This window comes from Sarcophilus harrisii, chromosome 3 (assembly GCF_902635505.1).
Source record: "Sarcophilus harrisii chromosome 3, mSarHar1.11, whole genome shotgun sequence".
Taxonomy (NCBI): Eukaryota; Metazoa; Chordata; class Mammalia; order Dasyuromorphia; family Dasyuridae; genus Sarcophilus; species Sarcophilus harrisii.
The window spans coordinates 504,406,422-504,418,485 of record NC_045428.1 but is presented as its reverse complement, the minus strand read 5'-3'; the positions used below and the strand labels follow the sequence as shown (position 1 = coordinate 504,418,485).

Genomic DNA, 12,064 nt, shown 5'->3' with positions numbered 1-12,064 from the left:
TGTTCTAGAAAAAATAAAAACCTAACAAAGATTGTTAGGTATGTAAGATTTTTTTCTTAAATTAAAACAGTCGTAATAGTTAAAAAGAATAAGGTACAAATTCACTCTAAAGAAATTTCCCAATAAGTAGAAATGCATCCTTTTTGTCCATACATGTTTTTAAAAAGGCTAAAATTTGTTATCACTTTAATAACAATCTCATTATTCCAGATGGGGCTTTGAAGAGTCTTGAAGTTTAAAGGGACATGATGGTTCATTTAGTCCAAGTTTCCACTCTAGGCAAGAATCCTAGTTTCCACATCTCTGACAGGTGGCCTTCCAGGAATCTAATTTAGACCCTTGTCTATAAGCTGGGGAAAGGATATGTATCCAACACAGATGGTTGTCAATCCAATTTTTTTAAGCTCCCTACAGATGGTGCTTTCATAACCTCCCTAGGAAACCTGTTTTCTATATCTCATCCTCACTGGCATTATCTCTTGCTGAAATTTAAGTGAACTTCTTCAATTCTTTTTTAAAAATAGAACAGTATTGGTCACTATTCTTGAGCATTTCTATGCTTTCTTATGCCCTGAGATTCCTGTTTTTGTAATTTTCTCAAATCTCCCATATAGACCTAGGATGCTAGAAGCATTCATTTGGGTCTTTTAGCATTATGTGGGTATCACTGCACACTGGAGTTATCTCTATGTTATTCTTAATATTTGACCAATCTCCTTTTCCAGTCCTAGATACCATGAGTGCCATAACTGTGGTTTCACACTGCATCTTGCCTATTGGCCATTTTCCATCATGTGTTCCTTACATTTATGTGTATTTCATTATTGCCTTTTGGTTCAACTGAAAAGGTGATCCTTGATTCACAGCCATGTAGCATCACTGTGAGAATATTGGTATGGAACATATGGACATTTGCAGCATTAAGAAGATATTTAGTATCATTGAAACTTCTAAATGTTTTTACCAAGTTCAAAAGAGTAGACTCTTCACTTTCTCTTCAATTCTGAACCTAACTGATTGGTCTTTGGCAGTACTCTCCAAGATGTATATATTAACTAAGTGAACCTCCCACCAAGCTGGACATCATGATCTTAGAGAAGGGCATTCATCAGCCATTTGTTTTTTCCCAGGTGGATTGTTCAAACAAACCCTTTTGAGTGACTTGGGATTTCATTAAGGAAATCTTGGATCATTCCAGGATTTGATATAATCAGAAGCCTGATATTTCTCTATATCTCTTTTAAAATATGAAGCTTTGGAAAAATAATCTCAATAACACTAAAATCTAAGCTACAATCAAAATTTTTCCATTGTGTCTTAGCATAATTTTGTTTTGATTCTGTTTTTTGGGGAATGGGGGAGGTAATCAAGATTAAGTGACTAGTAAGTTAGTAAGTATCTGAGGCCAGATTTGTACACAAATTCTCCTGATCCCAGGGCTAGTGCTATATCCACTTTACCATCTAACTACCTCTGTAATTTTAAAAATATGTATATCATGTTGTTTTTGTTCTATCCAGCTTGATCCCATAAATAACTGTCAGTCAGGAAGCATTTATGAAGGGCCTACTATGTGCCAGACATTGTACTAAGTTCTAGCAATACAAAGAAAGGCAAAAACTGTCTGCCTTCTCAAAATCTAATATTTATTGTCTCGAATTCACTCTCTATGAGAATTTCAAAATGTATTTATTCAGGAAGCCTTCTCAAGTATTTCATAGACTAATTTTTTAATAAGTTGTTTTGATGCTTTCTATTTGTGCATAGAAATTTCTGGGATATCTGCCATCACCTCTACCACCACCTAAGGAACACTTTTTTTTTGAGAAAGAAAAACAAGTCAACAAAAGCAAAGAAAGAGCATTGTAGATATAAGAAAGGATAATTGTGAATGGAGACTAGATAGATAGATAGACTGAGGATCTTGACCAATAGTGAGACAGAAGCATCCTGAACTGAACTGAACTTAACTGAATTGAGAAAACAAAGAGGAATGAGCTGAGGAAATGGCATTCGTTGACTAAATCCCCACTTCTGTTTCTCAGAGAGATGTAAAATTTTTATCACTTCAGATGAATTTTTAAGTTATTTTTTAAGGTTTTTTTAAATTAGCAAATGTAAGCACAACTAACCATTATCTGTTTCTAAAATTTTATGCTTAATAGAAACCAAATAGAAAGCTTAATTTCATAGAAAACTCCCTAGATTTTTGTAATAAGACAGCTTGGGTGCAGATCCCAAATCTGTTGTTCATTATCTGTGTGACCTTGGGCCAAGTGTTTCTCCTCTCTGAGGCTTTGTAAAAATTAGAGAACCAGATTAGATCATCTATGAGGTCTCTTCCAGCTCTAAATCTCAATATGGGAAACTTCCCTGTACTAAATAAAGCATTTAGGAAAGAAAATACACTACTTCTTCATCCCAACTTACTTTTTTCTTTCCTCACCTTTGTCCTAGGTATACTACATAAAGGAAATGGAGAGAACCAGTTTGTATCTCAGCAGCCACCTGTCATTGGGAGCATCATGGGGAATGGACGGAGGCGAAGCATTTCATGTCCCAGTTGTAATGGCCTTGCCGATGGCAACAAGCTTCTGGCTCCGGTGGCCCTTGCCTGTGGCTCAGATGGAAGCCTCTATGTTGGTGATTTCAACTATATTCGGAGGATCTTCCCCTCTGGCAATGTCACCAACATCCTGGAATTAAGGTAGTCACTTGCTCACCATAACTTTCACTTGTAATGTTTTCCCTGTTCTTCTAGAGTCTGGCTAGAATTAGCCACTGGGACTCTAAGATGGCACTGCAGCATGAGCAAGATGGAGCAATATTCCATTCCACAGGTGCAGTAAATGAGGCTGAGAATTTCCTTCTTAAGACAAATTCTCAACCCTAGCAACCAGATTTTGGAGAAAGAGTCCTTGCAGGTAAAGCGAGGTACAAGTTGTTTTTTTTTTTTTAATCCTTTGAGGTTAGATCAGATGTTTTACAGAGGGTGAAGAGAAGAGGAGATCATGGAAGCTATGGAGATGTTAAAATGTTGGTGCCCATTGACTTCAGTCCCTAAAAAGCAAATTACAGGTCTTCTTCCTCCTCATATATTCATTCATCCATCTGTATTCAAGGAGCTTTCCTCATATATTCATTCATCATTCATTCATCCATTTATATTCAAGAAACATTTCTCATATATTCATTCATCCATTTGTATTTAATGGGTATTTATTAAGATGCTGAAAAGACAATGACAAAGGTGTTTAAGTACTTGATTCTGATTTAGGCACTCACCAAGAAAAATTAAGTACCTGAGCCCCTCCTAGATGCACCTTTTAGTTAAACTCTCCAACATTCAACACGATTAATAAACATTTATAAAGTGACAGCTATTCCATAGGACCATGCTTATTACTAGGGGAGTACACAGGTTAAGATGAGATCCCTGCTTTCATGAAGCTTATAGTCCAGTTGGAAGAGCAGGTATGTGAATGTGGCAAATACATGTGCACAAAAACAGCCACCTCCTCAATATTTAATTCAATTCAACAAACATACATTGAGTATCTAACATATCCAGAGCCTATTTTGGATACTTAGTATTTTACCACAGTTTCCTCTTATTGTTCTGCCTCAAATTCCCTAAATTGTTCTGCCTCAATCCCCCTGGTTGCAACCCTCCCTTCTTGCTATTAGGACTGGTAGAACTTAGGACTGGATACTCTAGGGTCATAAACTGTAAATGTTTAATCTCAGATAAAGGGAGATCTTCTGAAATCTATAAGATGTCATTACTTGTGCCTCAGTGAAAGAAATTCTCCACATGTTTTTAGATGAAGCAGTTGGGGTTAAGTAACTTGCCCAAGATTACACAGCTAGTAAGTGTCTGGGGCCACATTTGAACTCAGGTCCTCATGGCTCCAGGACCAGTGCTGTATCTACTGTACCATCTAGCTGCCTCCAGGAGAATCTTCCACATTGATGGAATCCTAGGTCGTGTTCTCTCCCCCTAAATGAAGACATTGATTCCTTTCTAAGTCCCCTTCTGACACTAAATCCTAAGACTTAAGGAACTTCTTTTTCACTCTGCAGCTATAACTAGAGTCAAGAAAACCTGAGTTCAAATCCAACCTTAGGTGCTATTAGCCTTATGACTCTGGAAAAAGTTGCTTAATCTTATTTCCTCAGTTTCTCCAACTCTAAAATAGGGGCAATTATAGCACCTACCTTTCAAATTTTGAAGATCAAATTTTATTATTTGGAAAGTCCTTAGCACAGTGCCTGGTACACAATTGGCACAATATAAATGCTTATTCTCTTCCCCTCCCCATTTCTTCCTTTACTGGGAAAACAGTATCTATTGTCACCAATTTTTGAGGTCCTTGAAGCATCCTAGATGCCCTCAAAAGAAAGTCTTGCTGATGATGTGGGTGTTACATCTAATATATGTGTATCACTAGAATCCAGGACATTCAAGGTCTCTTGGATTTCCCCATCATTATCACCTCCATCACCATCATGATCAAGGCCTGGATGCCAGGGAAAGATAGATTCAGAACCTCCATTGTTAAATAAATTCATTACATATTTCATCTAGATGTAGCTTTTCTATAATTAAGCCCCTTTTCTCTTCTTACTCCTTCTTTCATGGTTTCTGTTAAGAAAGAAACCCATGACCATGAACTTTAATCTTGAAAGTCTCTCTGAGGGATGAGGTAAAAGGCACAGCACAGAGGCAAATAGAATGGAATTTATGATGTAATAAAAGTAGTACTAGATCTGAATGTCAGTTCTGCACCAAATAGAACTAGATCTTAACAGAGAAGACAGCTGAGTGGAAAGATAGAGCCATGGACCTAGAATCAGGAGGACCTGAGGTCAACCTTAAATTGCTCTGTAAAATGGACAGACAGGGAAACAATCCCAAAAAAGGGGAAGAGGAAATACAAACATCAAAGACAGATCCCATATTTGAACTGAGACCCTCTAATTCCTAATATAGTATTCTTCTCATTGCAACATATTGTTTCTGTTTATTGTCTCTTTGACCAAGGGAAAGTCACTTAATTATTTAATCAATAAGCATTTACTAAGTACTAAGTTTTCAAATCCAAAAGATGAAGAGGTTAACCCAGATGCTCTCTAACTCCTCCCCTTCCCAACTCTAAATCCTATAATACTATGACTTGAGGTTCATCAGAATTTGGATTCTGTTCCCAGTTCTGTCACTTAGTAACTGTGTAATCTCAAGAATGACCATTCCTTCCTCTGGACTACTTTTCCTTCTTAAGTGAAGGGATCAAATGTTTAATGTTTTGGAGGGACTACAGTGTATTACACATATACCTCTCTCCTGGTCCTCCTGAAAAGTGTAGAAGGAAACAAATGAGGAAACTTTCAGACAGCTTTCTCCACCAAAACTTCCTTCCAACAGGCTCTACCAGGAGAGCCCATATGTCAGCTCTGCTACAACTGATATCTTGGCTTACAACTCTTCTCTACGACAAGAATGTCTTCATCTTTATCTCTTTCTGCTGAATTCCTACCCATTTTTAAAAGGGCTAAACAAATTTCACCTCTCTCAAGAAGGCCTCCCCCATTTCTTCTGGTTGGTAATAACCTTTTCCCTCTGAACTTACTTGTCCCTCTTCTTGCAACTCCATAACTCTCCATGTAATTTTGAGTATCATAATTATCTCTTAGTGTCTTTCCCCTCTACTAAATTGTAAGTTCCTTGAGGGAGCCCATCTCATGTAAACATCATTTTTCCCTCATATGGGGGCACAGAGTTATATATACTATTGCTACTAAATAAATATTTGTTGAATTGAATTGAAATGATATCCACACATTGCCCAGTCTACAGTTGGGATATTTATAACCAGAAAGATTAGTGGAGAATATGAGATTCAGAAAGGAAGCATGGAATAAAGTACTAGTATTAGAATCCTGCTTCAAATTCTTACTAGCTGTGTAACCCTGAGCAAGTCACCTGGACCTACTTTTTCATTTCAGAAATGGGAAGGTTGGACTCAGTGATCGTGTCTTCCAGTTCTGAATCTAAGATCTTAGGACTTAAGTACTTAAAAGTACTTAATTCATTAAGTACTTTTAAGTACTTAAAAGAGAAAAACTTGCCCATAACAGTAAGAACAGCCTACATTCTTGAAGCACTTTTAGGTGTTGAAAACATTTTCTAGTCCATTATTTCACTTGATCCTCCAAAGGATGGGTTAGTGCAATGAATGCAGCAGTTGTAATATAATTCTGAATCTTTTCCATTGCATGATTCCCATTATTCTCCTTCACTGCACCATATATCCCAACCAAACTGGACAACCAGCTGTTCTGTGAATTCAAAATACCACATCCCACTTCCCTGCATTCTCACAGGCCATCTCTCATGCCTTCCTCCCTCTTCATCTCCTCTTGAGAACATTCTTTTGTCAGATTCCCCCCTCCTCTGCCTAGCTTCCCTCCTTCCTTCAAGTTGACAGCAAATTCTCCCTCCTCAAAAAAGCCTAAGAGCCCTTTGTCTGATGTCTTCCACCACGATCACTAAATTTTGTTATTGTCATTCAGTCATTTTAGTCATGTCCAACTCTTTGGGATTCCATTTGGGGTTTTCCTGATAAAAGATACTGAACTAGTTAGCCATTTCCTTTTCCAGCTCATTTTACAAATGAGAAAACTGAGGCAAACATGTTAAGTGATTTGCCCAGAGTTACCCAGCTAGGAAGTATGTTCCTGAATCCTGTCCAAGCACTCTATCCACTACTCTGCCTAGCTGCTCCCTATCACCCTTTACCTTGAGCTATAATTTTCTGTGAATATTTTCTGTCTTCCTCTCTTTCCCTCCCCCAACAATAGAATATAGCCTCTTTCAGAGCAGGGAAAGTTTGGTTTTCTCTTTGCATGAACATAGCCTAGCACAGAATAGCTCCTTAATAAATATTTGTGAATTTTAATCAAACTGAATTAATTGAAAAACATTTCTATGATCTCCCTTTGTGACCTGAGACCAGATGCTTAATATTTCAGACAACCAGTTTTGTAAAACAGGCATGATCCCGCCCTCCCCCTCCTTCAAAGGGCTAGTTTGAAGATTAAGTGAAATAATGGACATAAAAATCATGATTAAATGTGACTGTTTTCACAAAAGCCCATGAAAAGACTGTCTCTACAGGTGGGTGGTCTTGTCCCTGCATTTTACTATAGGGAAGGAACCATGTTTAGAAAAAAAATCAATTAATGAAATTATAGTTAAATGACGGCAGCATCGCTTGTATTTTGTTAGGCCAGATGAATAAGCTTTGAAAATTATTTGCGAGGTTATATATGTGTATAGATCTATAAAGTATCCACTGCCAAAAAGATTAGCCAAGAGGACTTTTCAGGGACATAGCAGAAGATGGTCTGCCATGACATGGAACGATGTGTCAGGGAAGGAAGCATCGCTGCCTCTGGAAGCACAGACCCTTGAAATACACACATATGGTAATGGAGACACATCAATCATACATGCACTTTCAGCAAACATTCGTTGAGATCCTATTATGTGCAGAGAGCCATGCAGTTCACCATAGGGAGTAGGAAGATAAACAAGACACGTACCCATCCTCAGAAGGTCTCACACATCCGCCCCTCTTCTCTATTCCCATTGCACCACCTTTTTCAGGCCCTCGTTCCCACCTACAGGAGCCTCCTAACAGAACTTGCTACCTCCTATTAGCTTTCCTGAAATTCAAATTTCAAATCATTATCATAAAAATCACTCCTGCTCAAAAAATTCAGTGGCTTGAATTTTCTCCCTATTAAATTTTAAACTCCTCTTCCAAGAATTCAAGATTCTCTACAAACCAGCACCACTCAACCTCTCCAGCTTCATCTCTTTGTATTCCTGTATTCCAGCCAAATTAAACAACTTTTTTAAAATGGTCTTTTGAGGACGGGAGAAGTGAGATTGATAGTGGTAGTAGAGATAAGATATATAGATATAGATATAGATATAGATATAGATATAGATATAGATATAGATATAGATATAAAATGAGAGAGAGATGACTGTAATACAAAAAATGCAAAATAATTAGATGTAAAAGAACACACAATAGACTATGATGAGTATACAGGAAACACCCAAAGTAATAAAAACAATAAAACAATTCAGGATACAAGAAATTACTTCCATGTGGGCTGGGAAGAGGGAGGGGAATCAGGAAAGGCTTCCTGGAGAAGGAGGCACCTGAGCTGGGTCTTGAAAGATGGGAAAAATTTCAATAGGAAAAGGGGAGAAAGGAGGGCGTTTTATCCATGTATGTGTATATCTACATAAAGATATATAGAAATATATGTGGCTATAGACGTAAATCTCTGTTTATGAACATATAGACACATATATATCTAAATAATTATTCAGGAAAAGCAAAATTTTCAGTCCCCATCTAACCCTTGTTAAAGGACCAGGATTGTCAGTTGCCGGCTCTGGAGCAGGTAAAATCCTACATCCTCTTAAGATGTGTAGCAGCTTGTAAGGGAGCCCACTGACAAGTCATATCCAATCTGAAATATATCAGTGTCCAAACTGCTAAATCTTTATTTATTATCGCACCGCACGGTACCATTGCTGTCAAGTTTTCAGTCTGCTAATAATGCTTCTATCCCAGCTTCTAACACTTCATTCTTTCTTCTATTTCCTGCATTCCTGTCTTCTGTCAGAAATAAAGATTTCAGACATAGGTAAGCCGACCAGGGGAACATTTCCTGCCTCTCCCTGCCTTGCTGCATGTTGTTGTATGGTGAGCCACAGGTGCCATTTCTATTTGACCCAATAGCCAATGTGATTAAGCCTGGTGGAGGGTAATCAGTCAAGCTGTGGATCAGGAGGTGGGATGGGCCCCAAGTCCCCTCAGTCTGTGGCAGAGAGAAGTGGGTAATGTTGAAATGGCTGTGGACATGACAAATTGAGGAGGAAAGGGGGGGTGGATTTTTAAAAACCCTGAATACTTTTGTTAGATATATTATACTGTGGGTTTAATTGTCCTCCAAATAAAGGACAAATCACTCTAAAGTAGGTCCTCTTGATAATAGAGAAGGGCTATCTTAATGACTTCCACAGGAAGGAATTGAGACCTCAGCAGTCAAGGCCATGTTTGTGAGCAGCCCATGTGCCTAAGATTGGGAGCTTGGGAGACAGCTGTTCTACAGACTGGATCGTTTACTAGTTTACTAGTTTTGTTTACTAGTAAGGGCAGAGGCAAAAGAACACAATTTGATAGGTCAGGCAGTGAGATTCCTAAAGGGGGTGGTTCCCCCTTTGTTACAAGCAAAAAATGTTTGTCATCCCCCTTCATGGGAACACTATAGGAGATTTTGACCCAATCAACTACCCTTGGAGGGATGTCAGCTTGCCACCATCACCTATCATTACCAGATCTCATCTGTCTTCTATCAAGTATTTATTCATTTTCAGTTTCCCAATCTTCCCATTCTCACACAAATATGGATGGCTTAAAACTGAAAGTATCCACAGACTTTAGTTTCTTTCACATTTGTGTGAAGTTCATTTCATTCTTCGGGTATATTAGGCAAAGACTATTGGTCTGAAAGTCAAAAGTTCCAGATTCTAATATCTGTTACCGACTAGATATGATCTTTTATACAAAGCCATTCTCCTTCACAGGCTTCATTTTCCTAATCTTGAAAATATAGAACTTGGATGGCATCTCTTTTAGTTTTATTATCCCATGCTGTATTAATATTCTATAGTCTACAATCCAACATTCTCTGTTGTGACTCTGGCATCCTCTGTTCCAAGGTCCATTCCAGCTCTGATATTTTATGTTCAGTACACTAACATTATGCCTTCTAAAATCCCTTAAAACTATGATATTCCCTGTTCTAAAGACCTTTCTAGCTTCAATATTTAGGGATTCATATATGATATAAATTCAGTACTGGACATGGGACCCTTCATTACTAAGTTGGAATTCTGGTGTACTACATCCTGAGGACCCAAGAATAATTCCCATTGTCCCTCCAAATGGCAGATTGCTTTCACTTGGAAGTGGAGAATGAGTCTCCTTTCTTCCTAAATATCAGTCATTGGGAAATTATTTGCTCTATTACTTCTATGTGAAAGAGATAAATGGAAACAACTTATCTGGGAGAGAATCTAGCTCCTTCACCAACCTTACTAGGTATCCCAGAAAAATTCATATTGCTTCCCATTATGACCAGGGGAGTAGCTGCAAAAATCTGACTAGTACAAGGAAGATGAGCCTCTGGAGACCTAAAAGACCTTTCCTTTTCCTTTTCCTTCCATCCTTTTATGCACTTGGGAAGCAAGTCCTCTGAAGTACATATAAAATGGGGGAGAGCCACTATAAACAATCGAAAACAGCCCTGTGGCCTAGGAGTCAGAAGTGCTGGAATCTAGTTCTGACTCTTGCTCTGCATGACTTGGGACAAGTCAATTGAATTGATCTCTTCTACTTTAAATATGAACCGGTGTGTGATGTACTCTTTGAGGTATAAAAGTATATGGGGACCACCCCAACCAGTTCTAGAAATGAAAAAAATCTGGGGATTCTAGTAGACTGTGACTCTAGAGTCCTCTGATAATATAGATATGGATATCTCTCACCATTCCACCATCCAAAAAAAAAAAAAAAAAAGAATATGATCTTGGGCTGAATTCAAAGAGAAGGTAGCCTTATCCTCCTCTGTTCTGGTTAGATTGCACCCTCAATATTATATAAATTCAAGTTACATAAAGCATTTTACTGACAAGGAAACTGGGGTTCAGAGAAAAGTAGGTTGCCCAGGATTGAGCATGTTGAGTAATATTCAGTTCACAGTCCAGTGCTCTTCTTTCTAAAACTAAATTGACCATCTAGCCAAAACTTTTCTCAAGTGCATTGAGACAGGGTTAGAAATTAACTCAAGATTAGCTCAGGAAACAGTCTCCAGCTAGTCCTTCATTCTTCCCATTGTCCAAAGTCTTCTCTGGTCCATAAAGTCACAGTGACCATGACTTGAAGTCAGAACACTTGAGCTGGGTTTCTAAGTCTGCTTCTGACTGACACTGTATCCTCAGGCAACTGAGCTCCCCTTACTGAGCTTCATTTGACTTTTCTGTGCAGTGACAGGGTTAGATGACCTAATAACCAAGGAAAATAAGTCACATTGTTCTAACTGCCTAAGGCGATACGTTCTAAGGTTGTTGTGTGTTTCTCAGAAACAGGTAGCATAGGTAGCCTCAGACCAGCTCGGTGACCCTGAGCAAGTTGCTTAATCCCGTCTGACCCAGTTTCTTCAGCTGTAAAATGAACTAAGGAAATGCCCAGCTATTCCAGGAGCTTTGCCAAGGAAACCCCAAATGGGTTCATGAAGTCAGACGTGACTGAGACATATGAACAATGGTGGAGGCTCAGAGTTTTTAAGATGCTTGCCCATAATCATGTTTCTAAGAGATCTCCTGAGATCTGAACCCAGACCTTGCAGCTCCCAAGTCCATCTGTCTTCCCAGTCCGTCACTGAGATCCCTAAGGTTCCACAATTACAAAATAATGCAGCGTCAGTTAACGAGCATTTGTTAAACACCTGCTGCGCTCCAAGCACTATAGATTACAATTAAAAGTCAAAAAAAAAAAAAAAAAAAAAAAAAAAAAAAAAAAAAAAAAAAAAAAAAAAAAAGGAGATCACAGTCTCATGAGGGAAAACCACATGTAAATAACTGGGCACCAACAAGATATCTGTGGGATGTGCCAAAAGTCTTACTAGACAGAGAATTCTGGCACATCTTATATATCATGTAAATGGAAGGTAATCACAAAGAGAAGGGACTAGGAGGAGGGGGATTGGAGAAGGTCTGCAGGAGAGGGGCAAGATCAAAAAGAAATAGTCCAAGTAATTCTCCATGGGCTCCCAGAAGAAGGCCCTTAGGAAAGTTCAGTCTGGTGCCAGAATATAAACAAAGGGTAACTTCCTTTGGAGCTACCCCAGGACAAACTAGGAATTCACTAGCCTAGCACCTATAAATTAAATGCAACCTGCATTCAAGTGGCTACTA

General features: G+C 38.4%; 1 protein-coding gene across 5 annotated transcripts in view; it reads left to right on the top strand.

Moving 5' to 3' along the window:
• The window catches only part of TENM4 (teneurin transmembrane protein 4), a 1,164,499-nt gene that overhangs the window by 1,086,443 nt on the left and 65,992 nt on the right, over nt 1-12,064 (top strand). For 4 of the 5 annotated variants that reach the window (XM_031963708.1, XM_031963710.1, XM_031963707.1 and 1 more), the window contains 2 exons: nt 2,458-2,707; nt 8,710-8,730. In XM_031963708.1, coding sequence (XP_031819568.1) covers nt 2,458-2,707; nt 8,710-8,730 — 271 coding nt within the window. The remainder of the gene's footprint in view (nt 1-2,457; nt 2,708-8,709; nt 8,731-12,064) is intronic. The other variant, XM_031963709.1, reaches the window with a different exon arrangement.